The sequence below is a fragment of the Cajanus cajan genome, chromosome 1 (assembly GCF_000230855.2).
Source record: "Cajanus cajan strain Asha chromosome 1, NIPB_CcT2T_4, whole genome shotgun sequence".
Classification (NCBI taxonomy): domain Eukaryota; kingdom Viridiplantae; phylum Streptophyta; class Magnoliopsida; order Fabales; family Fabaceae; genus Cajanus; species Cajanus cajan.
Genome location: NC_138517.1, coordinates 65,365,246 through 65,392,880, shown reverse-complemented (window position 1 = coordinate 65,392,880; position 27,635 = coordinate 65,365,246). Strand labels below are relative to the sequence as shown.

General features: G+C 38.9%; 2 protein-coding genes across 2 annotated transcripts; both read right to left on the bottom strand.

Annotated features, from left to right (window-relative positions):
- Nucleotides 1-2,159: 2,159 nt before the first annotated feature.
- LOC145949246 (uncharacterized) lies at nt 2,160-2,519 on the bottom strand. Its single transcript, XM_083069990.1, has one exon. It carries the CDS (start codon nt 2,517-2,519, stop codon nt 2,160-2,162), a length of 360 nt encoding a protein of 119 aa, XP_082926116.1.
- Nucleotides 2,520-9,669: 7,150 nt separating this feature from the next.
- On the bottom strand, nt 9,670-26,952 carry LOC109813145 (uncharacterized). Its single transcript, XM_083061606.1, has 2 exons — nt 26,827-26,952; nt 9,670-22,534 (listed from the first exon to the last, which is right to left on the bottom strand). The coding sequence occupies exon 2, from the start codon at nt 18,590-18,592 to the stop codon at nt 15,176-15,178; it is 3,417 nt and encodes a 1,138-aa protein (XP_082917732.1). The 5' UTR covers nt 18,593-22,534; nt 26,827-26,952; the 3' UTR covers nt 9,670-15,175.
- Between the last annotated feature and the right edge of the window lie 683 nt (nt 26,953-27,635).

Here is a 27,635-nt window from a genome sequence, read left to right as displayed (position 1 = left end):
ATGAAGCTTCATGGATGGTCCTCCATCAGAAATTGAGCGTCAACATATGATAAATGAAGTAACACATGAGCGCCAGACGATAATGAATCAAATATCAGACGAAGGTGTGTCAAGCACAACCTAGAGCGCAACATAAGAATTCAGACGAAGATTGGTCAAAGATCAGAAGAAAGTCAACTAAATATCATACAAAGGACAGCACGGACTGAAAGGTATCCCAGACGAAAACAAAGTCTGTCCATCTACATTGTTGACCAGATAAAAGAAAGTCAAAGCATTAATGACAAATGCTCAGATGAAGATCAAGACTTGAGATGCACATGGACTAATAGACGTAGACGAAGACTGCCATAAAAGCATTTGAAGAATCAAGTCTCAAAGAACAACTCAAGCATCGTCTACGATCACACAAAAACTCTCAACATGATCGCGTGATTAAAGGAAGAGAAGAAGAAAAGAAAAGCAAGCTAAAAGTAAAAGCATGCATGTGTTAGAAAAAAAAGGACATTACTTTTTCAGATAAAGACAACGCCTCTACAGCTACGCGACCAGAAAAGGACAAAAAGTTCCTAGGTCTCAGCTAAAGTTAGACACTGTTGCTAACAAAATAAAGAAGACTTCACGCAATGTCTATAAACAAGTTGCAACATTTAATGCAAGATCTTGTTCATTAAATGAAAGATCGAACTAGTCATGAATGACTACGTTCTGCTTCAATGGACATTTACAACGGACAAATTTTACAAGACTATATATATGAGATTTTATGCTACTCTTGATTTTTAAGAACTTTTTATTCTTATCAAAGATCGCTAATTCTTTGTGAATAATACTCTTACTTATCAACCAATCTTGATCATGGCTTGTTCTTGATCAATTCTCATCTATTCACTTATCATTCTCTTGTTTGTTGGAGTTTCTTCGATGGTGAAGTTGATGACAAATTCCAGAACGGTGTAATTCGTTTAGACCGAAGGCTAGGATGTTCATCTATGCTTAAGCGTATCAAATCAAAAAAGGACGAGACAATTTAGGCTGCACCAATAGCACTCACAACTAAGATGATTTGCATACAAGCGGCCAAGACAAAAAAAAAATACCCTCAATATTTTGAAAAACTGAATTTAATAGGGGTGCACGTGTGTGCTTCTGTGCTTATAAAGCGAATATACTCACTATTTCGTGCAAGAGGACTGATGAAATTTGACTTGTTATAGTGCGTTTTACATAAAATTTAACATAGGGAATTGAAACTTATCTTTAGGTAGCATGCGACGCTAAATGATGGATCGGTTTTGATAGGGAAATAATTCTCTAAAGATATACTATGTAACGGAAATTTAAAATTATAAAAAAAAAAAAAAAAAAGTAAAGAACAATTGCTTAGTTTTTTATATTTGCTAAAAAGAACTTAGACTAAATTACAAATTTAGTTCCTATTTAACTCTTAGTTCATCATTTTGATGCCTCTATTTTTAAGTATACAATTTTGCTTCTCCAATCTTAATCCAACCGTCAAATTTGTAATAAAAAAATAGATGAGTTAAAAAAAATTATTTATTGAATTTTTATCTATTTTCATTTTTAGTCTCTGAACAAACTTTTTACTAGTTATAGTCCCTGAACGTTCCTCCTATTAACAATTTTGGTTTTTGGGTAAAAAAAAATTTTCAGGAAAGAAAATTTTAGAGACTAAAATCAATTAAAATTTTGTTCAAGAACTAAAAATGAACATTGACAAGTTCAGCAACTGAAAACATGTAATCCAAAATAGATACTCAAGATTAAATAGAATTAAACAAGACAATCGTGAACATGCAATACACGAGAGCAAAACCCATTCGTAAAAGGACCCAAATAACAATGAATACATAAATAAATAAATAAATAAAATGTTAATTAATCATTTTGACAAAGACTTGCAAAAATCCCTAATCTGTATAAAATACTCGCCATATATATAATGTTTGCAAACTAGCACTGCTACAAATTTATGAAGCAGACATAACAGTTTATGATATCAGAACAAGATATAAAATTTGAAGAGTGAAACAAATTCCAGCCAAACTGAAATTAACGCAGTGCTATAGCTTACTCTTCTAATGCAATGCTAACAGTAAAATAGCTGAGAGCTCACAACAGCATGTTTCAAATCACAATCACAAGTTTTTGAAAGCAGACTCATGACTCACCTTTTGTGGGGTGAGTCTAGCCAGAAGTGCCTTATTGTGGCAGTGCTCGGTGTCCACAAAGTAAAAGTTTCCATTGGCCTTAAATGTCACAAAAGGCCTATTGGTTTCTGGTGGTCGAATATCAGAAAATTTGATAGTCTTTGGAATGTAAGTTGCCAGCCAGGACAACATCTCCACCTCGAAGCTGTCCGAACCTGGCTGCCACCTGAGTTTGTGAATGTACGGGCTAACAAACCAGTGAAGGGCGCCAGTTGTAGAAGCACTCAAGAATATCACAGTTGATGCTACTGCACCTTTCAGGATGACATTCATATCAGGGGATGTCATGAAAGTTATGACCGGACCGAGCGACACGGAGAGACAGCATGTTGAGAGAGACAAAAGTTTTACTTTCTTTATGGTATTTGAGATCGGGCCATAGTAAACAACTCCTGTTTCCTTGTCACCTTCGCTTGATTGTCCTCCACTATGAGGTCCGATGCTAATCTTGTTGTCTTCCTCAGTGGTTGGGGCTTGTGATGCCCATCTTTGGAAAACAGTAAGATGGGAGGGAGTTCTGAATGAATGATTGGTGTTATTGGGCCGTCCACAGGTCGAGGACCTAAAACAATGATATGCTGAACCATGGCAACAAATATATACAAGTAAAAACAAAAACATTAATAGATATATTGGTGAAAATAAAAAATAAAAATAAAAACTCAACCAGTCTTAGCATTCTACCCAAGGAAGAGCTCTATAAAGTTACTCAAGAACAAATAATCATTTGATATAATAAGCATAGTTTTAGTACTGAATGGGAGGGGGATAATAAAATGGTAAATTAGCAATGAAAATTTTCAAATAAAAAATGAAACATCATACAAGTGGTGTTTTCTCAAGATAAGAAACCATTAAATGGCTTACATGAGTTATCCTTGGTTCACTGTAAGCATAACTGTAACGTAGTTAGTAGTTCAGAATGGGCCGTTCCCAAATTGGAACGGGACGTTCCAAACTACTAAAATAAGGGTGATTTAGTAGTCTAGAACGGGTCATTCCCAAACTGGAACGGGCCATTCCGAACTACTAAATAGGCCTAAAAATCTTTGTTGGGAACGGGCCGTTCCAAACAAGGTCGTTGTGAGTTAAAGGCCACCCAAGAACGGGTCGTTCTGGTTTGAGAACGGGTCGTTCTGCATGTAAATTTTACACATGACGTTTGAGTGCAGAACGGGCCGTTTCGGATTCAAAACGAGGCGTTCTAGCCACTCTAGAATTCTATAAATAGGCCAGTTGAGGAGTAGAGGAGGGGAAATTAGATAGAGGTTTTAGAGAGAAGTTTTAGAAAGAAGGACTATGGGTCTGTGAGCTCCTTTCTTTCCCAAATTTCTCTATATGATTCTTCTTCTCTTCTAGATCACTAATGTCTTCTATCTTTTCTTAAAATTCAGACTAGGAAACTTGCTTTGGGTGGATTGAAGTTTCGGGTTGAGCTTCGGAAGGAAATTTTACTTCTCAGTTCTTGGCCATTTTGGGCCAATTTTCAGGTAAGAGAAGCTAGAATGTTTGTTGTTTAGGTTGCATGTAAGTTTAGAAACTCAATTGATGCATGAAAGTCGAGGATCCATGGCTGGATCGGAGAATTCGCTCATTTTTTGGGTTTTGGAAAAAATGGAGTTTTTTGTAATTTTGATGCATTGGATGAGTGCATGTTGATTTTGAGTTTGTTTTGTGTTGTATGGAACCTGGGCATTGTGTTTTTGTGTTTGCATGTGGCTGAAATTGTTGGTTCGAATGAGTTTTTGAACTCTCTGACAGGGATTAGGCCGGGCGCAGGTTGAGCACGCCAGGCATGGAAGAGCTTAGGGCTCTCGGGTTGGATGTTAGGTCGGGGGTGAGTGGGTTTGATGTTTTTGGATTGAAATTGATGCTTATGCATGTTTAAAGTTGAAATTTTAGATCATGTATGTATGATATATGATATATGGTGAGGTGTGATTCATATGTATGCTTGGTAATGATATATATGAATGTTTAAATATGATATGATATGTGTATATGTTCATATGAGTATGATTATTGATCATGATGGTGGGTAGACCATGTATGATGTATGATGCATTATTGCATGTGATGTCTTATGGCATGTATATGATTGTTGATCATGATGGTGGGTGGACCATGTATGATGTATAATGCATAATTGCATGTGATGCCTTATGGCATGAATCTAGCCTAGGACTTGAGGAGAGGGAAAATATTTTCAAACTGAAAGAGCTCATATAGAATCTCTTGAGAGTGGTGCTTGGATAGGCCACTAATATATGAGAGTGGTGCTCAGGTAGGCCACTGGATTTGGGTGAGACTAGTGCTCAGGTAGGCCACTGGGTTGGGTGAGTTTCCTCTAAGTCCTTAGCTAGTATTGGAGCGGAGTATGAGGTCGAGGTTATTCCCTTAACCAAGTACTTGGAAAGGTCCATGGATCCTTGCGGATAGTCGGAGAGCGAACTCCACAAGTGAATTGGTAATGCATGTCAAGGTCGTGGTAAGCCTATACCCGGCTGTGCTATACTTGACGGTGGATCTAGACTTCCAATTGTGTAAGTGACATCATCCGAGTAAACCTGAGTGAGGATTTTTATCCTGTTTAGCTGTGACCGAGCGGGCGCATTAGGCGTGAAAACGGTTGGGGTGGTTTCGGTAGAATTGGGATGTCACTTTCACTGCTCAACTGTTAGGGAGATCTCCTAGTTGTATGTGTGACAACGCATTAGATAATTGATATGCATTGATATCTGTCATAAGTTGCATGTATTGCATGATTGTTATGATGATGAAGTGTATGGTGTTTGACTTCATTTTTGATGAATGGATGATTGATTAAGATGGAAGTTCCTTTGGGCCTTGATTTGGATGCATGTGTAGTATAGATTTTATTTTGTACTTATATGATTGATTTTTGAACTCTAGCTTACCCTTCTATTTCCATGTGGTGAGACTGCGATGATCATACTTGGTATGGGAGCAGGTCAGGGATAGCTTGGAGTTAAGGTGACCGCTGGGGAGTTTGATCCTCGTGTTAGAGTTACCATTTTGGGTAACAGTTTTGTTTGTGCTTGACCGGCACTAGGGAATATTATTTTTGGGATGACTGTACATAATGGTGTTTTATTTTGTATACAGAAACTTAGTTATTTTTATTCTTATCTATACCTGTATGTATGAGTTATCCAGCTTAATATTTATCTTAGTTTGCTAGTAGTAGTGCGATTCCACTAAGTGTAGAGACCATGACGGATCCTTATAATAACCCTGTCATTTTTCTATCTCCAAATTACGGTTTGGGTGTTTAGAGTTATTTAATGGATCCTGATTTGAAGTTATGCATGAAGTTTGTTTCTACCATTTACTATTACTTTATGTCATTTGATGGGTTTTGTTATAGTTGACAGAGTATTAGCATTTGGCAACAACTGACAAAATGATGAACATGGCTGGGAAATTGGAACCTATAAGAGAATATCATTTCTCAATTTTTATTTTTCGTGTATTTCTGTTTTCTATTGTTTGTTATTTCTAAATTGTTATAATCGGCTTATGGTTAGTTATAACAACTAGTCTTGAACCTATTCCTTTAATATAAATAGAACTCATGTATAGAGGACAGGTATCAATACATTTTGTATAATTCTACTTTCATAACAGTAATAACAAATGAAATTCTCTCAAGTTCAGTATTCGAACATAGTATCAAGAGCCTAGAACCTAGTGTTTTTCCTTTCTTTGATTATGAATCCTTCAAATCCACCGCCATCCCCACCGCACTCCTTGTCGGCGTCTCCAACAGTACCTTCGTTAGGACGTCTCACATTTTCTCATTTGATCACTAAGAAACTCACCAAAGACAATTTTCTTCTATGGCGCCAACAAATTGAACCTGTCATCAAAGGCCATCCTCTTCATTCTTTTTTGGTGAATCCTCATATTCCTTTGTGATTTCTTTTTGAAGAAGCTTGTGCCACTGGATAGGCAAATCTAGTGTATTAAGCATGGGAGCAACAAGATCAATTGTTACTTTCTCGGTTGCAATCGACACTCACAAGTAATATAGTCACACAAATTATAGGTTGTGTGCATTCTTGGGAACTTTGGGAGAAACTTCACGAGCACTTCAATGCGCACATGCAAGCACAAGTTATTTGCGTACGGAGCTATGTAACACAACTCTTGAAGGAAAAAACCATGGCTGAGTTTCTTGCTCGAGTCAAAGCACTAGTTGTTGGTCTCTCATCGATTAGGGATCCTATTTCTCCACATGAACATCTTGAGGTTCTTCTACATGGCTTACCACACTATTACAAATCCGTGGTAACCCTAATTAGCAGCAAATCAATTCGACTAAAGGTACCAAATGTTGGAGTACTTCTTGCACATGAAGCTCAGATGATAGACTATGGCCAAGGCCAAGGAATCCAAGAGGTGATATCTTAAAAGAACCAAGAGGAATGGGATGATACTAAAGACCTTTCATATGTTTGTACATATAGTAGTCTCTTTGTATAGGCCTATTTTTGCCTTTGTATTTGTGAGGCACTTTACTTGCTTTTAACTAGTGATTGTATATTGATTTTAGGGTGGGTTACTTGGAGAGTTTAACTCTATTTAACCTTCTTTATTGATACATTCATTTTATATTTTTTCAGTAGGAAAAAAGGGGTGACATTTAGTAATGCTTGAGGGTGTGACTAGTAATTGGGCCAGAATTAGGCCTAGGCAAAATTTTGCATATTAGACTCATTTTGCTCCTAATTTTTCATAGATTTGATTTAGCTAGGTCTCATCATCATATGATGAACCTAACTAAACCAAATCAAATATTTTTGAAATAAATCATGGAGCATTTTTTGAGTCTTGCCCGCCTAGCTCATTCCTTTTATTCTTGGCCGAAATTTCTAGCTTCTCTTACAAGCTTTGAAGCTTTCCTTCCAAGCTTCTAAACCTTAGTAGGTTTGGCTGACCTTACCATGGTTCTTAAGTGAACCATGGTTAAGGTTAGCTTCTCCTACAAGTTTTAGAAACCATGGATGGTTAGCTACACCTTACCATGGTTCCTAGTGAACCATGGTTAAGGTTAGCTTCCTCTACAAGCTACCTCTCCCTATATATTTCTAAATTGCTCATGGTACTTCACTTTTTGAGATATGAAATCAGAATTTGACTCAAATTCTCTCCTCTTAAAGTCCTAAATTTCGTGGAGAAACTTTCTCTCGAAGTTTCTCTCAAAGGTTTCCAACCTTTTAGCTTGTTCAACAAGCTTCATCACTCTTTCATGGAGTAACCGAACCTCCTTGGTGATTCTTCTCCATTGAAGCTTCTTCAAAGGAGTTCCTCATCCAAATTCGTGGTCAACCTCAAGAGTTTAAAGGTCTTGGAATGGAGCACTTGAAGATTCATCAATCTTCTCCAAGTAGTTCCATCATCAGATCAAACAATACAAAAAACAAGCAGTAATCAACTCAACATCAGTTAATTTGACTCAAACAATGACTTTCAAAACACCACAATAAGTCTTGCACAGTTCTGAACCACTCAAGAAAATTTTACACTGGCTCCTAATAATTCTTTCAATGATGATTATGTGTCTAATACATGTAGAGGTAATCAATTTCACGGAGGAGGTCATATTGGTTGAGGAAGGTCACGAGGTGGATGTTTCTCCCTTCAATGTCAAGTATGTTCCAGATACAGACACTTTGCACTCAACTACTATGATTGTTTTGATCCAGCTTATGCCGCAACAACTTGATCTGAACAATTCAGACAGCAACAAAATTTCTCCTACCAAAACAATTTTTCAACACCAATAGGAATTCTTGTTCCTTCTCATCCACCAAAAAATTAATCACAAACCCCACACTATTGTCCTACAACACAAACTTTTTCTTAGGTGATGATTGCAAATACTACACCTATGAATGCTCCAACACAAATATAGCACAAGTATGGTATCCTGGCTTTGGCGCTTCACATCATGTCACAAATAGCTCTGAAAATATTCACCAATTTCAACCTTTTGAAGGACCAGACCAAATTCAAATCAAAAATGGCCAAGGTTTGAGCATCAATCAAAAATAATTAAACAAGCTCTTCAAGGCTCCAATTGGTATGCAGCCATGCAGACTGAATTCACAACACTATAATAGAACAAGAGATGGAAACTGACCCCTCTCCCACCTGGCAAAACACCCATTGGATGTAAATGGGTCTTTCATGTAAAGAAAATGTTGATGGTTCCTCAAATAAATACAAGGCAAGGTTGGTTGCCAAGGTTTCAACCAACAATATGGGTTTGATTTCACATAAACATTTTCCCTTATTATGAAGCTTGACACTATAAGAATCATTCTAACCTTAGGCTTGACTCATGGCTGGTTTTTATAGCAACTAGACATCAACGTGTTCCTACATGGCATTCTAGGAGAAGAAGTACACATGACTCAAATTCCTGGATTTGAAACTGAATATAATCTCTTGTATGTAAGTTTAGTAAAGTAATTTATGGTCTTAAGTAGGCTCCATGAGCCTGGTTTGATAAATTGAAAGATATTCTACTCCAGCTCAGTTTCTTAGCCAACAAGTGTGATCCTTCTTTGTTCATCTACTCTATCAACACTCAAGTAGTTTATTTGTTGGTCTACATTGATGATATCATCATCAAAGGAAACTGGCCTGACTTATACAACAGCTAACTCATAAACTTAACCTGAAATTTGCGCTTAAAGAGCTTGGCCAACTCAACTATATTTTCGGTATTGAAGGCAACAACTAGATGGATCTCTTTTGCTTACCCAAAGCAAATATATTCGTGATTTGCTCAACAAGGTCTCTATGTTAGATTCTAAACCCATCTCAATCCCTATGATTCGTGACAACAAGCTTTAAAAAGCAAGAACCATTTGTTCAGGATCCTACCATGTATCGTTCTATTGTGGGAGCACTCCAATACATCACAATCACTAGATCCAAGCTAAGTTTTGTAGTAAAAAAAAGTTTGTCAGTACATGGCATGCCCACTCAATAGTCATTAGGTTGTCGTAAAACGCGTTATGTGCTACTTAAAAGGAACCATACACTTTGGGTTGTCCTTTTCTTCTGTTGTTCCAAGAAAGCAACTTCCTCTTTGTGCCTTCTGTGCTGTTGATTTGGCTTCTGATCTAGATGATAGAAGATCTACCTCAGGAGCAACTATCTATCTTGGTCCCAATATCATTCATGGTGGTCGTGGAAGCAAACAGTTGTTGATCACAATACAGCTGAAGCAAAATACCGTAGCTTGGCTCAAGCCACTTCTGAAGTTCATTAGGTACAAACTCTACTTGTTTTCCCTATCTCTCATCCTGTAATTCTTTGTGATAATCAAAACATCGTGTCTTTATCTAACAATCCAATTTTGCATGCCAAGACCAAGCACACAGAGATCATTCTTTTCTGTTAAGACAGACAAAGACGAAAGCAATTCTCAGTAAGGTTTTGAATGAGACAAATATAATACATGTTATTTCTAACAAGTGTGTTAGTATTTCAGATATAAGTACAGGCGAATTGAAGAATAGATAACATGCATGTGTCACCGTCCCCCACCAAAACCGAGATATATGAGCTAAGCACTAGATAAAGGCTGATCAAAGGAAGACATCAGACAAAGATATCCAGACACAAGAAATAAAGAAAAAGGACAAAAGCTAACAGAATGTCAGATGAGGAGATCTTACAATCGAAACGGAATCAAGCCTAGCACAAGAAGGAAAATAATGAAGCCTCAAATGATACAAGACCATGGACGATGGACAAAACTAGGTCAAAGCATCCTAGACAGAGTCAAGATCTTACAACAGCCAACCAGACGAAGACTCGAATACACAGACGAAGATCAGGAATGTTGGATTGTGTTTGACGAACACAATGAGACAAACTACCGGCAGCCACACTCTCAGAAGAGCACATGAAGTCATCAGAATAAAAAAAAATGGACTAGCGTTTATTCACAATTCAAAAGCTGCGTGTGTTAGAACAAGTACACCTACCAGTCAGCAAAGGACAATGCCTCTATAGCTACAATATCAAGAAAATACAGAGATATCTTAATGATAGACAAAGAAGCAAACAAGTGGTACAAAAAGACCTCGCGGAACGCGGATTCAGCAAGCAAACATTTAATGCAAGATCAAAGGCATTAAATGCAAGAATCCACGAAGCCTGTGCAAGCTAAACAAGAGAATCAGATGATGGCAAGTCAAGCATCAAAGGTTAGGACTGATCACGGACGAAAGAATATTCAACAAACACTGGATAAGGACTACTATAGATAAGAGGAAATGAAGTATCAAAAGAAAAGCCAAGAATAAGATCAAACATGGAACAAGGAAAGTTGTGAAACCAGAAGATCAACTCTAATAAAAGAATAGTTGCGACAAGGCACGACATGAGAACCAGACAATTCAAGCTAATCAAACAGACAGGACAAAATGTGTACACCAAACGACTACAAGTCCAATATCAGATAGATGCGTATCAAAGAGCAACCTCCAAGGCATCATGAAGAAATGGACCAAGCATGAGACATATGTTAGATCGAGCGCTTACCACTAGGCCAAAAGCTATAGCTGATAGTCAAGGCGCAACTCTTTTTACTTAAGAGCGCAGCAGCCCAAGCGCCATGATTCGACAGTGACTTGGCCCACCTAGCCTCCGCCACGGGACAATTGATGCAACCCGCAACAATCTCCCCCTCAGCAATTGCCCCGCTAGGTATCAAACTCATGACCTTGGCTCTGATACCAATTGTTGGATCGAGCGCTTACCACTAGGCCAAAAGTTATAGCTGATAGTCAGGGCGCAACTCTTTTTACTTAAGAGCGCAGCAGCCCAAGCGCCATGATTTGACAGTGACTTGGCCCACCTAGCCTCCGCCACGGGACAATTGATGCAACCCGCAACAACATAGATAAGAAGAAGGTCAACAACACTAAAGACGAAAGACATTTCAAACGGAAACAAAGCCTATCTGCAGAGTTGACTAAACTAATGGAGAAGCCAATGCATCAATTCCCAGACAAAGATCCAAAACGTGAAAAGTACATGAAGTGATTAGACTCAGACAGAAATTATCATGAAGAAAAGAACCAGATCTTAGAGAAAGACTCAGACATTGTCCACAATCATACGAGAAGCTCTCAACATTAAGGGAAAGAAAGAAGAAGGGAAACAAGTCAAAATAGGAAGTATGCATGTGTTAGAAAAAGTGCGTCACTTTTTCAGAAAAAGACAATACTCTGAGTCACGAGACCAGAAAAGAACAAAAAGGTTCCTAAAACTTTGCTAAAGTCAGACACAGTTGCTAACAAGATAAAGAAGACTTCATGCAAGGTCTATCACAGGAAGCAACATTTAATGCAAGAACTCAAGCATTAAATGAGTAGATCGAACTAGTCCTAAATGATTATATATGCTTCAATAGACACTTGCAACAGGAAACTCCGCCTCAACGGATATATTCAAAATCAAGCAACAGGCAGATTCTACAAGACCATATATATATCACAACCTCAAACCTTAAAAAGTGAGGCTTTTTGCATTTTCAAAAATAATATCAAGCCCAAGCAGAAGTAAAACCAGATATAGATCTCTTAGAGTCAAATGTACCTTGATGTAATTATCTCTGTAAACTAATGTGTTCTAAGTGTAACTTAGGAACATGAACCTTAGTGAGTGTAGAAACCTATGTATCCTCTCCTTGAGAGTAACCCATACACTCAAACCAAACCTATCTAGCCAACATCGTAAAGCTTAAAGAGGCTAGGGAAAGAATACTTGTAAAGCCCAGACGGGCTTGTCAAAGAATACTCACTGCGAGCCAGAAGTGACTAAACAAAGAATACTAGCGCTAGTGAGCGAAGCTGGCGGGCCAGGAGTAGTCGAGAATACTTGGAGAACCAGAAGTAGTTTAAGAATACTAGCGCTGATGAGTGAAGTTGGCGGGTCAGGAGTGTCGCCACCGGCCCGAAACGGGCTTTCGGCATTCGCGAAGGATGGTTGGACTCGTTTAATTGTTTAAAAATATGGATTGCTAGAATGACGTATTCTCAAACTGAGACCTTGTCAAACGAGCAATTTTATTAAATGATTCACCAATCCATATTAATCCCAAGCGGGACCCTCCATGGATTAGTGGTTTTCGCAAAAGGAGGGGTTCGTGGAGTCGCCACCAATGTTTTACTCAAAACATTGGAAAAAGGGATAAGGCAATTGATTTTACAAATCAACTTTGGCCATTACAACCAGAGTTGGGTAAGGGAGTCGGTTACGCGTGGGGAAGGTGTTAGCACCCCACAGCGCCCCTTTCGGGTTCCCTATGACAGATTATTTTCTAAAATAACAGCGTAAAATTACTAAATTACCCCTATTTATTCTAAGCAATTATAAATTAACTATCTACATGATGACAGTTTAAATATGCACACAGAAAGCAGTAAAAGGAAGGATTTAAGAAGAAACCTCTTGAAGCGTGCTTTTATATATTGAGTAAAACTGGGAAGCTTTTTGGCGTTCCCTCGCTCTACAAGCTCGCTCGCTCCTTCCTAAAAACTTTTAACTATGGAAATCCGGAGGATTTCCCTTCGACTAGGTTCGATCCTCAAGCAAAATGGCTCGGGGCTCAAGAACTTTGTCGGATCAACTCTCCGAGTGATTTCTAGGGCAGAACACTGCTCAAAAACCCCAGAATACTCAAGGAGAGGGTTGAAACTATCTCCAAAAAGTGTGGAATGACGTCCAATTGACGTCATATTTATAGGGAATAGGCGCAATACGGCCTACAGGAGCAATACGGCCGTATTGAAATTTTTGAACTTCAATACGGCCGTATTGAGTTCAATACGGCCGTATTGAAATTCAGAAATTTCAATACGGCCGTATTGAGTTCAATACGGCTGTATTGAAGCTTCAATACGGCCGTATTGATTTCAGTACGGCCGTATTGAAGTTTCAGAAACTTCAATACGCCGTATTGAGTTCACTGCGGCCGTATTGAAGCTTCAATACGGCCGTATTAAGTTCAGTACGGCCGTATTGGGCTTCATTCCCTCCACTTCCTTATTTTGAGCTATTCTAAGACCTCTAGACCTACAGAGAACCCTCCTAGGGCCTTCCAGGAGTCCTTCTGGCTGATCTTCCTTCAGTCTTCGAGAGTCTTCAAGCTTTATTTCCGACCCGGACAAATTTAGGGGTCTACAGCTGCCCCCCCTTTACTTAGTCAAACGGTCTTTTGGTGTACCGGCTGACAAGTAAAGGAGTTGACCCAATTGTCCGGGTGATGCGCCGACCTTCTGACTTGTAGCGTCTTCCGGTGGAAAATTGTTGAGTAACCTCTCCAGGTTGTTGCATACCTCGGCGCTCCTGACAACCTCGGTAGCTAAGTTTACCCTCTTCAGGTCCTGCCTCTTAACATTCAGCAGTGTGAGTTTACCCTCTCCAGGTCCTGCCTCTTAACATTCAGCAGTGTGAGTTTACCCTCTCCAGGTCCTGCCTCTTAACATTCAGCAGCGTGAGTTTACCCTCTCCAGGTCCTGCCTCTTAACATTCAGCAGTGTGAGTTTACCCTCTCCAGGTCCTGCCTCTTAACATTCAGCAGTGTGAGAAATTTGGCCCGTGAGCTTGAGTTGAGGTTTCTCTGGGGAGTATTATTTCTGCGAGCCTCTCCAGGCTCAATTATTCTGCATACTGTGGAGGATGTGGAGTATTATTTTGGTAAGCCTCTCCAGGCTTAGTTATTCGGTTCAAACTGTTTGTTGGATTTTCTATATCCTTGCCTTTTTTCATTTTCGGCTTTTTCTGTATTTTGCCTTTTCTTCTGATTTGGCTTTTTCTGTATTTTGCCTTTTTTATGTTTTTGGCTTTTGCTGTACAGAAATTAAAAGTGCTAAAGAAATTAGATTCAGTTATTATGAGAGAGTATTATTTCGGCAAGCCTCTCCAGGCTCAGTTATTTTGCAGGAGTATTATTTCGACAAGCCTCTCCAGGCTCAATTATTCTGAAGGAGTATTATTTCGACAAGCCTCTCCAGGCTCAATTATTCTGAGAGTATTCTTTCGGCAAGCCTCTCCAGGCTCAGTTATTCTGTATGATGCTGTTGATTTTCTGAATCTTTGTATTTTGCTTGCTGCTGTCATACACAAGCAATTTTCTATTTTTCTATTTTATGTAATTGCCTCATGATAAGGTCTTTGAATGTGCAACTAATGTGTGTGATGCACGCGATGCAAGTTTTTATTTTTGTTCTTTTATTTAGAAAAGTGAATGACTCTCCCTATCCTCTTCTTTTTTGGAGGAGTTTCTGTCATAGACGCGAGGGAGGATTTTTGTGAGCCTTTTATGCAGGAGATTATGGATTTTACAGGAACCCCTCCAATTTTCTTTATTGACCGATTATTAAGGAATCTCATACAATTTTTAGAAATACCAATTTAAAGGCATAATCACATGGTCAAGAGAGAAAAGAAATGAATGGATATTTTATTAATATTCACAAATGTTTTTACAGAAAGATGTACAGAAAGAATTTCCGAAGAATGGCTGGCCAGGGTAGGCTATATACATTTTAGCTTTAAACAATTATATCTGTAATTGTCGCCCTTCCCGTTCCCCTAATTGCTTCGGGTGAGATGCCTGAGCCAGGAGTGTAGATACTGCAAGACGCTTGCTTCTAGAAGATTATCACTTATACCGCCTTTCGGTTTTCGATTCAAGTGATCGTTGCTTGCTTTGTTTTTACATCTTATTCTTTTGCCCCTAATTTTTGCCTAGGACGTATCCTAGCGGGAATAATTTTGCCTTTGTTTTGCCTAGTACCCTTGTACTGGCGGGCTTTTTGTTTTGCCCTAATTTTTGCCTAGGATGCCCCTTTTTGGGTTTTCATCCTAGCGGGCTTGTGCAAGCAACGTCTTCAAGCATAATACTTCTTTACCACGTCAGCGTTGACTGGGTATTGAAGTTCTTCTCCGTCCATGTTTGTGAGGATCAGTGCTCCTCCGGAGAAGGCTCGCTTTACCACGTACGGTCCTTCGTAATTCGGGGCCCACTTTCCGATTTTGTCCTTTTGAGCTGGTAGCAATTTCTTCATCACCAACTCTCCCTCATGGAAGACTCGAGGGTGGACTTTCTTGTCAAAAGCCTTTTTGATCTTCCTCTGATAGGCTTGACCATGGCATATGGCGTTCAGCCGTTTCTCTTCAATGAGGTTCAACTGGTCATACCGGCTTTGAACCCATTCTGCCTCGGAAAGTTTTGCTTCCATGATTACTCTCAGAGAAGGTATTTCGACTTCAACAGGCAGAACTGCCTCCATTCCATAAACAAGGGAAAATGGAGTAGCTCCTGTGGATGTACGTGCTGAAGTCCTATAACCATGGAGAGCGAAGGGTAGCATCTCATGCCAGTCTTTGAATGAGACAACCATCTTTTGTACTATCTTCTTGATATTCTTATTGGCTACCTCGACTGCCCCATTCATTTTTGGTCGGTATGGGGAAGAGTTGTGGTGTTGGATCTTGAACTCTTGGCACAGTTCTTCCACCATCTTGTTATTTAGATTGGATCCATTATCAGTGATGATTTTGTCGGGAATACCGTATCTGCATATGATATTCTTTCTGATGAAGGATGTTACCACCTTTCGGGTCACATGAGCATACGATGCCGCTTCTACCCATTTGGTGAAATAGTCAATGGCCACAAGAATGAACCTATGTCCATTAGATGCCTTTGGCTCAATGGGTCCAATAACATCCATGCCCCACATTGCGAATGGCCAAGGCGAAGCCAACACGTTTAGTGGAGTTGGTGGAACATGAATATTGTCGGCGTATGCTTGACATTTGTGGCATTTCCGAACGTATTGGTAACAATCCTTTTCCATGGTCGACCAATAATATCCCGCCCTAAGGATTTTCTTTGTCATTGCAGGCCCGGGGATATGGGTACCGAAAACCCCCTCATGTATTTCTCTGATCACATTTTGAGCTTCGACCTGGTCTATACATCTCAACAAGACCGAGTCATAATTCTTTTTGTAGAGGGTTTCTCCTATTAGCAGAAATCCCATGGCCCTTCTTCGGATATGCTTTTTGTCATTATCGTTGGCTATGTCAGGATATTCCCCTTTTTTCAGATATTGTTTGATATCGTGGAACCATGGACCATCGTCGATATCTTCATCTATCAGTAGGCAGAACGCTTGCTTATCGTGCCGCCGGATATTGATGATGGGCATTTCATGCTCCTTATCCAAGGCGAACATCGATGATAGTGTAGCAAGGGCGTCAGCGAACTGATTTTCCTCCCTTGGGATATATTCAAAGACGACATTTTGAAAGAATTGTATCAGGTCTTTGATATGCTCAACATATGGTATCAGCTTAGGATTTCGGACTTCCCATTCACCTCGCAGTTGGTGGATGACTAAAGCCGAATCTCCAAATACTTTGAGCTTTAGGATACCATTGTTGATTGCTGCTTGGATTCCTAACGCGCAAGCCTCGTATTCGGCCATGTTATTTGTACAGTCGAAGTTGAGTCTTGCCGTTAAGGGGATATGCTTTCCTTGTGGGGAGATTAATACTGTTCCAATCCCTTGTCCAAGCATGTTGGAGGCTCCATCAAAATACATGGTCCACGTATCGTCCTTAGGATCTTCATGTTGTATACTCATTATATGCTCATCGGGGAAATCATCCTGAAGGGATTGATAATCATTGGTCGGCCCATGTGCTAGGTAATCAGCTAGGGTACTGCCTTTGATGGCTTTTTGTGTGACATGTATGATGTCAAATTCTGATAATTGTACTTGCCATCGGGCGATCTTCCCAGTGATTATTGGCTTGTCGAACACATACTTAATTGGATCCATTTTGGAAACCAACCAAGTAGTATGCCTTATCATATACTGCCTGAGCCTTTGTGTTGCCCACGCTAACGCACAGCAAGTCTTTTCTAATGGTGTGTAGCGGGTTTCATAATCTAGAAATTTCTTGCTCAAGTAGTAGATGGCTCGTTCTTTCTTTCCAGTTTCGTCCTGTTGCCCTAGCACGGCTCCCATGGACTCATCAAGCACTGTTAGATAGAGGATTAATGGCCTTCCCTTGACAGGTGGCACCAATACTGGTGGATTGGCCAAGCACTGTTTGACCTTGTCAAAAGCTCGTTGACAATTCTCATCCCAAGTTTCGGAATGATTCTTGCGCAATAGCTTGAATATTGGCTTGCACGTGTCAGTCAACTGTGCGATGAACCTTGCAATGTAGTTCACCCTGCCAAGGAATCCTCTTATCTCCTTCTCGGTTTTAGGAGGAGGCATTTCTATTATTGCCTTTACTTTATCGGGGTCCACCTCTATGCCTTTTTCACTAACGATGAACCCGAGAAGCTTACCCGACCGGACTCCGAAAGTACACTTAGCCGGATTTAGCTTAAGCTGATACTTGCGAAGCCGATTGAATAATTTTCTCAAATATTGAATATGGTTCATCTCGTCTTTCGACTTTGCGATCATGTCATCCACGTATACTTCAATTTCCTTGTGGATCATGTCGTGGAATAGTGTCACCATCGCTCGTTGGTAGGTGGCGCCCGCATTTTTAAGTCCAAAAGGCATTACCTTATAGCAAAAAGTGCCCCAGGGTGTGATGAAAGAAGTTTTCTCGCGGTCTTCCATATTCATTTTGATTTGGTTATACCCCGAGTATCCATCCATAAAGGAATAGAGCGTGTTCGTGGCTGTGTGATCCACGAGTGTATCAATATGTGGCAAGGGAAAATCGTCCTTTGGACTGGCACGATTCAGATCCCTATAGTCAACACACACTCTAACCTTTCCATTCTTTTTGATAACTGGCACAATGTTAGCCAGCCATTCGGGATATTGGGATACAACCAAGAATCCCGTGTCTAATTGTTTTTCCACCTCCTCCTTGATCTTTAAAGACCATTCGGGCTTGATTCGTCGAAGCTTTTGTTTAACGGGTCGAAACCCTTCTTTCAATGGCAACTTGTGCTCGACGATTTTAGAGTCCAAACCGGGCATATCACGGTACGACCATGCAAATACATCCTTGTATTCCCTTAATAATTGGATCAATTGTGATTTTATTTCATCACTGATATGGGTCCCAATGTTGACCTCTTGTATTTCTTGACCCTGCCCCAAATTTAAGGTCTCCAATTCTTCTTGATACGGTTGGAGTAGACGAGCTTCTTGATCTAGCAGTCTTTGTAGATCCGGAGAGATGGTCTCCTCATCACTGTCCGACTCAACCCATTCATCCTCGGCTTTTGGATCCCGGTCAGAGCGAGCAATCACAGACATAATTATTTATTGGTTCTATTTAGGTTTAGAGTTTATTAATATTAATGAGAGAGAGAGAATAGAACAAAATGAGAGAATAATGTGTGAAAAATGCCTTTTTATTGATATATGTATGATGTACAAAACCCTTATTTACATGAAAGGTCCTCATGATCTCGGGTACTGATCATGAGTCCCTAAAAGAAAATTAAGAAAATTAAGGAGAGGCCCTATTATGGCTTGCCCTTCTCTCTACTCCTGCTTTGGCAGAGGGTTCTTGCTCACGTCGGGTGCTGTCGAATCGAAAGTGACCCACCCAGCATCAATAAGGCCTTGGACCTTGTGTTTGAGAGCTAGACAGTTCTCTGTTGAATGCCCTGGTGCTCCCGAATGGTATAGACATTTGTCTTGAGGCTTGTACCAATCGGGGTAAGGTGGGTCGATCTTTCTTGGTGGAATATAGCCTAGAAGTTGGGCTTCTACTAGCTTCGGCAGGAGATCGCTATAAGTGGTCGGAAGTTTGTCAAACTTCTTCACAGAGTTGTATTGCGATTTGCCTGACTTCGAAGTGGAAGAAGATGGAGAAATGGTTACAGCGTTGACTCCTCCTTCTTTCTTCTTCCCGAAGGCCTTCTTAGTTTCATATGGTTGGGAAGGCTTAGCCAGCTTCCCACTTTTAAGTCCTTGTTCCACCCTTTCTCCAATGGTGATGATGTCCGAGAAGAGTGTCGTTGTGTTCCCTATCATTTTATCGTAATAGGGACCAGTCAACGAGTTGATGAATAAGGACACCGTCTCCTTATCCGACAGCGGGGGCTCTATCTGTGCCGCCAACTCCCTCCAACGTTGGGCGTACGCCTTGAAGGATTCATCGTTCTTTTTACTCAAGGCTTGAAGATCAGACCTATCGGGTGTTAGGTCGATGTTGTATTTATAGCGCTTGAGAAAGGCGTCGGCCAACTGCCTCCATGTATGTACTAGATTTCCATCTAGCTGCATATACCAGTTGAGTGCAGTTTCAGCTAAGCTCTCTTGAAAGCAGTGGATCAAGAGCTTTTCATTTGTGGCATATGCGGCCATCTTGCGACAGTACATGGTGAGATGACTTTTGGGGCAAGTCGATCCCACGTACTTTGGGAAATCCGGCACTTTAAATTTAGGAGGGAGTTGGATGTCCCTCACTAAGCACATGTCAGCGGCATCTTTGATGTCAAAATCATGCCCCTCCATAGCCCTCAACCGACCCTCTAGGGCGTGGAATTGTTCTTTTGAAACCTCGGGCTCTTTAATCATAATTCCAGCCCCAAGGGGTACAGTGTGTGGAGGATCTTTTTCATGCTCTTCCTCCTCTCCCTCATGATGGGACTCATGTTCACTGTGATGAGATCCATGGACGTTGTGGTGACGCATGAGTTCCATCATTTGCGCCATTTGCTCTTTAAGCTGTGAAAGCTCGGTTGTGAGCTTCTTGTTTTGCTCCTCCAATGCTTCCATTTTCTTGATTCTCTGTGCGCGCGTAAGGACAGAGAGATGACCAGCCACTTTCTAAAATGAATGTTTAGTTAGTTTATTTTATGGAATGAATACACTCTTTAACATGAGCTTGATAAACCTCCATCTTTAAGGCGCTGCCTTTTTAAGACGGAAGTTTACCACCCTTCTTTATCTATGATCTCTCCCCAACGGAGAATCTCTATAGTCATGGGTCTCTTTCACTCATGTCAAGAGGTATTGGTGACCCTAAAATGTATGTTTTTATGAGGATGCATGGTCTCTTATTGGTAATGATGCACATGCCCCTTACTTTTATATTTTCGCACATTGGTTTTTCCTCTCATGTCATGACATTTTCATGCATGGGGATTTATTCTTAGACCTTATTACGAGGTTATTTATTAATGCACAAACAATTGCACATAAGCATTTACACAAACAATTCACTCATCCACGAACAGTCACAAACGAATCACGAGGTGGGGGTCTCCTGCAGAAAAGTGCATTTTCAAGGAGGATCTAACTGTTCTCACTTGGTCAAAGGCCCCCAAGGTGCCCCCATTATAGGGACCCAATTCCTCTCGTCGTAAGTCGATGGAAAGCTCCAACGCACTGTCGGACTCAAGTTCATGGTTATCACCTTGAGTGATGTTTTTCCGACAACGGTCTCGTAGGCTCCTATAGACCCATTCAACCGGCCGTACTAACATCCACTCCCTATGGATTACCACTCATGCCCCCGGGTATAGAGGGAACTGTTGTGTGCAAAGGTTTGTGTGCAATTTTTATTTCAAACAATTGCGGAAATTTAAACAAACAACAGTTATTTAAAGCCAAATATATAAAGCATGTTATCATACAAGCAAAGGGTAATGAAGTAATTTTAACTATTATTTGTTAAAAATAATCTGTCACTAAATGGGACTGACTCTCAAAGCTTCCCCAGTGGAGTCGCCATCTGTCGCCACCGGCCCGAAACGGGCTTTCGGCATTCGCGAAGGATGGTTGGACTCGTTTAATTGTTTAAAAATATGGATTGCTAGAATGACGTATTCTCAAACTGAGACCTTGTCAAACGAGCAATTTTATTAAATGATTCACCAATCCATATTAATCCCAAGCGGGACCCTCCATGGATTAGTGGTTTTCGCAAAAGGAGGGGTTCGTGGAGTCGCCACCAATGTTTTACTCAAAACATTGGAAAAAGGGATAAGGCAATTGATTTTACAAATCAACTTTGGCCATTACAACCAGAGTTGGGTAAGGGAGTCGGTTACGCGTGGGGAAGGTGTTAGCACCCCACAGCGCCCCTTTCGGGTTCCCTATGACAGATTATTTTCTAAAATAACAGCGTAAAATTACTAAATTACCCCTATTTATTCTAAGCAATTATAAATTAACTATCTACATGATGACAGTTTAAATATGCACACAGAAAGCAGTAAAAGGAAGGATTTAAGAAGAAACCTCTTGAAGCGTGCTTTTATATATTGAGTAAAACTGGGAAGCTTTTTGGCGTTCCCTCGCTCTACAAGCTCGCTCGCTCCTTCCTAAAAACTTTTAACTATGGAAATCCGGAGGATTTCCCTTCGACTAGGTTCGATCCTCAAGCAAAATGGCTCGGGGCTCAAGAACTTTGTCGGATCAACTCTCCGAGTGATTTCTAGGGCAGAACACTGCTCAAAAACCCCAGAATACTCAAGGAGAGGGTTGAAACTATCTCCAAAAAGTGTGGAATGACGTCCAATTGACGTCATATTTATAGGGAATAGGCGCAATACGGCCTACAGGAGCAATACGGCCGTATTGAAATTTTTGAACTTCAATACGGCCGTATTGAGTTCAATACGGCCGTATTGAAATTCAGAAATTTCAATACGGCCGTATTGAGTTCAATACGGCTGTATTGAAGCTTCAATACGGCCGTATTGATTTCAGTACGGCCGTATTGAAGTTTCAGAAACTTCAATACGCCGTATTGAGTTCACTGCGGCCGTATTGAAGCTTCAATACGGCCGTATTAAGTTCAGTACGGCCGTATTGGGCTTCATTCCCTCCACTTCCTTATTTTGAGCTATTCTAAGACCTCTAGACCTACAGAGAACCCTCCTAGGGCCTTCCAGGAGTCCTTCTGGCTGATCTTCCTTCAGTCTTCGAGAGCCTTCAAGCTTTATTTCCGACCCGGACAAATTTAGGGGTCTACAAGGAGTGGTTGAGAATACTTGGGAAACCAGAAGTGGTTTAAGAATACTAGCGCTGGTGAGTGAAGTTGACAGGCCAGGAGTGGTCGAGAATACTTGGAGAACCAGAAATGGTTTAAGAATACTAGCGTTGGTGATCGAGAATACATGGAGAACCAGAAGTAATTTAAGAATACTAGCATTGGTGAGTGAAGCCAACGAACCAGGAGTGGTCGAGAATACTCAGGTCCATAAGTGGACGATAATACTCAATGCTAGCCTGAAGAGGCTGAAAAGAAAATATTAGAGTTGATGAGTTAAGTCAACAGGCCAGAAGTGGTTGACAATACTTGTGTGTTGAATTGTTTATCTAGTGGAACCCTTCAATTAAAAGAGACTGGACGTAGCTTAATTGAGCGAACTAGTATAAAAATGATCATATTGTTTTATATATATTTCAGACGTAAACTCTTCTTAATTGACAAATCATATTAAAATCTCCGTCTACTGTCTATTCCTCATTAAAACCATTTTTCAGACGAAGACACAAATTTTGTTTAACAAACATATTATACAGAAAGTTTTATCTACTGCTTATCCTTAAATGAAATTATCTTAAAAAGGAAAATGCAAGAACTTTAATTATCATTATAAACCATTTTCCTAGCAGACAATAAAATCTTTTAGACGCAATGACCTTGTGTTAAGCAAATTCTGCATAACCGTCTGACATCCAAAAGTACATTGGACGAAAAACATTACTCTTGCGAAAATGATTTTAAAAATACCTTTGTTTTCACACACATATTTAACCCCCCCCTTCTATGTGTTTTTCATGTTTAACTTCATTTTCTTCGTTCGGGAAAAAGTTCTTGCAAAACAACTTTCTTTTACACATTTTCCTGCTCAAGATCAATAGGCAGATATTCTCACCAAACCATTGGCTTCCTCTCAATGTTTCTGAGCTTCAACTTCACATCATCCCCATTGAGCTTGTGGGGGGTTGTAAGAGAATATCATTTCTCAATTTTTATTTTTTGTGTATTTTTGTTTTCTATTGTTTGTTATTGCTAAATTGTTATAACTGGCTTGTAGTCTATTATAACAACTACTCTTGAACCTATTCCTCTAATATAAATAGGGCTCATGTATAGAGGATAGGTTATACATTTTGTATAATCCTACTTTCATAACAGCAATTCAAATGCAATTCTCTCAGTTCAGTATTCGAACAAAACCAAATCAAAGCAGAAATCATGATTCAATAGAGCTAGTTCCCTAAGATACATGGTGTCAAATAACCTTATAACCATATTAGTTATTAACAATTAGTTAGTTAGTTGGCCTTAGGCAATTTGAGAGGGTAGAATATCAGATGCAACAAAAAATTAGAAGAGAGAGAGGACAATTGTTATTGTGATTTGATAAAAGATTAGCTTGGATAAGAGTAGAGAGTGGATAGGATCTCTCCAGAAATTCATCTCTGGTTCTACTCCCAGAGAGTTGTACTAGAGAATATTATACAGTTATTCATTTTTCTTAATATATTTTCTCTATTTTTATCATTCTTATCCCGTACTCATCACAGTGGTTCAATTTGGTTTCTAAAATTTAGGAGCACTAGAGATCCATTTGGCTTGAGTTTTTATTAAATTTAAGCTTCAAAATCAAGCCAATTTGGGGGAAGAACACCTCTCGATCTGTGAATGGGATAAATAAACTTGAAAATTGTAGTTTAACATACTTGAAAATTGAAGCAAAGTTTTTTCTACTTTTGATAAAAAAAAAATTAAAAAAAAAGGAGAAAAATTATATTCTTAAGATTTGGTCACTGAAAGTGAAAGTATAAGTATGTTTCCACCAGGAATTTAAATAGTAGATTGTAAATAGTGAGCAAACAGAATCTGATAAAGGAGGCACATAAGAATTTTTGCCACATGACAATGCATAAGTTCTTCTATTCCAAGAATTCTTCTTTCAAATATATGCAACTAATCTGAAAATCTGAAAACATTTAGCTTAAAAGCAACTTAAAAGTAGAAGTTCAAAATAAAAGTGTTTGGCTCACAAGTCATGTTTACAAAAGAATGGGAAAATAACTGAATGGTTACATGGCAGTATATAAGAGTCAGGGGTGGGGGTTAGGCAAGAGTCACGCAGTGGGGCCCAAAGAGGAGAGAGAAAATGAGTATATATGGAGGAAGAGTAACCAAATGAAGGGGGATTATTCTGAGAATGATTTTGGGAGGTAATTTTGAGGAGGCTAGCTCTTCTCATCATCTGGTATTTGCTTTCTAGTTTTACTTGCTTAGTTGTTATGTCATACTTTGTAAGGAGATCATCTCCCTCCATAGTCCATAGTCCATAGTCATTGTTTTTTGCTACTCTGTTGGATTCCTCTCATATTCTACTGTATAGAGAGGAATTTTCCTCTTATCATACATAAATATCAAGCCTAGTTCGACAATTTCTCTTATCTGGTACCATGGTCCCTAACAAAAAAATACTTAAAGATAAAGTAGAATCTGACAAATTTTTTTTTTAATGTTTTAACCTAAAAGAGATGGCCCAAGAGAGACAAGGCAGAAAGAGAGGAGTAAGTGGGGAAAGTGAGGAGTAAGAGAGAGGAGAAAGGAAATAGGAAGACAGAATAGAAACTAGGTTTTTAGCATTAAGATATTTTATAAGTATTGAATTTGGGATATTACTGTTGTATCTTTTAACAAAGTGAAAAAAATCCATGGAAAACACACCATTGAAAGAACATGATAGTTAGAAATAGGTCATCCATTATACCAAAGAGAGGTAGAAATTCAGAACTACTCCCCATAAGGGATATATTAGAGAGCCTGATCCTTAGCAACAAAAGTACAGCAATTCAAAAAATCATATTTGAAAGGATGATTGAAATTACAAATATATATTGTTTACTGTATGCCATAATGCCATTAGATCTCAACATATATGAAACTTGTTTCTTAGCAACTAAGTACTGCACAAACATATCTTTTTGTTTCATATAAATTTATATTGATGGGAATATCTGACTGGGGTCCTCTGTGTTTGTAATCCTACTTTAGAACAGTTTTTATTAATTAAGTACAGTTGTTTTGGCATAATTGGGGCAAAAGGAGTGGCAGTGTTCAGTCAATGCATGCTGACATTTTTAGGAGTGCATCTCTGCCCTATAATATACCTTGGGACAGGATTGTGGTTTTCTTTTAATTATGGTGCTCTGCTATAATAGTGGTTTCAAGAGACCTTTTGTCTTATTTGGTTTGAAGAGATTGGGAAGGGGAAGAAGATAAACGAAAACAAGAAATCATATTTGTATTATTCGATATTTGGAACAAAAAAGAATGAAGTACACAAGTGTACCCCAAAGAAGCATCCTCCTGTCGAAACTACCAATTAGAAAATTCGCTCCCATCTGTATATCCAGAAGGGTATTTATGGCCAAAACTAAAAACTTGTATAATTACCACTAATCTGCCCTTTTATTTTTATCTCTCACAATAGACCCTGTAAGGCCTGTTCGGGAACTGCATTCTCATGCCAAACAATTTCCATATCTGCGTTATATAGCAATTGAGAAGCCTTGCTGCATTTTGTACTCTTGATGTATTTTCTATTTATTCCTTGAAGAATTTCCTATCCTCTTAGTAGCTGTAGTTTGTGTCTCTTCTTTCTCAAAAAATTAAACTTTTTATCATAAAAATTTTCATCAATAAAAACGACCTTTTCTTCCATAAATTTATGTCAATGAGGTTTGAACTTATTACATCATGTAACCTTGAAAACAACCTCTTATATTTTTCTCATTAAATAATCATTTTGCAAGTTTAAACGAAAACCTTACATGAATTATAATTTTAGTCGAAGGCAATATACAACTACAGAGCATTTCTTTTCACCCTCACCTGTTCAAGGGCAGAAAAAGCTGGTCTTGTTCTGGGCAATACTGGTAAAATTGAAGTAATTTCACAAGCACAATACTAATATATCAACAAAAAAAAAAATCTTTTATATACTAAACCAACAGTTTTGAATTCCGACAAGACTATTAATCAACCATAACCTGACTTTAATCAAACCAAGGTAATTTTGTTGTGACATGGACTGTTCATATCAATGATTTACATCTCAACATCGGTCAATATCTCATAGAATTTCAGAACGAATTCCGATGAAAATGATCCAAACCCCTATTCATGGTTTTAAAGCCGTGGGACACGATTTTCACTACAACATCAACGATTTTGGGCTCTCTGCATTTGTTCTCAATTTCTCGAAATACCAAGGAATCCCCGAGACCATTTTTTAAACCCCCTAATAATAGATTTAAAATCTGACTCACGTTGCTCAAAATTATATAAAATCTTGTAAATCATCAATCATTTTTTTTTCAGCGCCTTAAAAATTTAAAATGTAATTACTGGCGCCGATTCTTGGGATGCCACAAAAAGAAACGAAAAACCCAGAAAGAGATCATGCAAAGTTTAAATCTTTTCAGGTAATGTTGAGAACGCAGAAAAAGCAGCGAGAGAAAGAGCACAACGAAAGACAGTAAAGAGAGTGAACCTGAAGGGGTGTTTGTGAACACGTGGCGGCGACTGTGTGACCGCAGCAAGTAAAGGAGAGCTGCTCTAGCCATTGCTGCGCTTCAACATTACACTGTCACACACCAAGTTTAGGGCCATATTGTACAGCCCTGTCCGTCGGGTCGGGTTGTAAATAAATAAAGTATTAGTAATCTAACCTCTATGATGGGCATTTGGTCTGGTGGTATGATTCATAGTGTGCAAGAGGTCCCGAGTTCAACTCTTGTAATGCCCTATTCTTTTTATATATATAACCTCTTTAAGTCTCACGACTTTATCAAGTCTACATAGTACACTTTATGTATCATTATAATAAAAATTTTAATAAATAAACTTATTTTTAGGGATGTTATACTTAGGAATTATGATTTTTAGATTAATTAAAATATGTTTAATTACTCATTAAGGCTCCTTAGAATATTTATATAGGATTCTCGATAATTAAAGATTTTTGGACTAGTTAAAATATGTTTGGTTACTCATTAAGGTTCCTTAGAATATTCATATAGGATTCTCGATAATTAAAGATTTTCATATTTAGTTACACTACTATTCATATGAGACTAATTAAAATACGTTTGGTTACTTATATAAGATTCTTGAGAATATTAACTTACCAAGTTGTGATCCTTAATTCTCTCAAAGTAAATAGCAATATTAGTAGTACCTCTAAGATATTTGAAAATAAATTCATAACAGTTAAACGTGTCTCCCTTGGATCAGATAAATTTGGCTCATAAGCATGTGATGTACATTATATCAGGATTGGATGAAGTAAGGTAGAGAGGG

Coding starts and splice junctions, on each gene's coding strand:
- LOC145949246 (XM_083069990.1), bottom strand. CDS start 2,519: ATGACATCCCCTGATATGAATGTCATCCTGAAAGGTGCAGTAGCATCA.
- LOC109813145 (XM_083061606.1), bottom strand. CDS start 18,592: ATGTCTGTGATTGCTCGCTCTGACCGGGATCCAAAAGCCGAGGATGAA.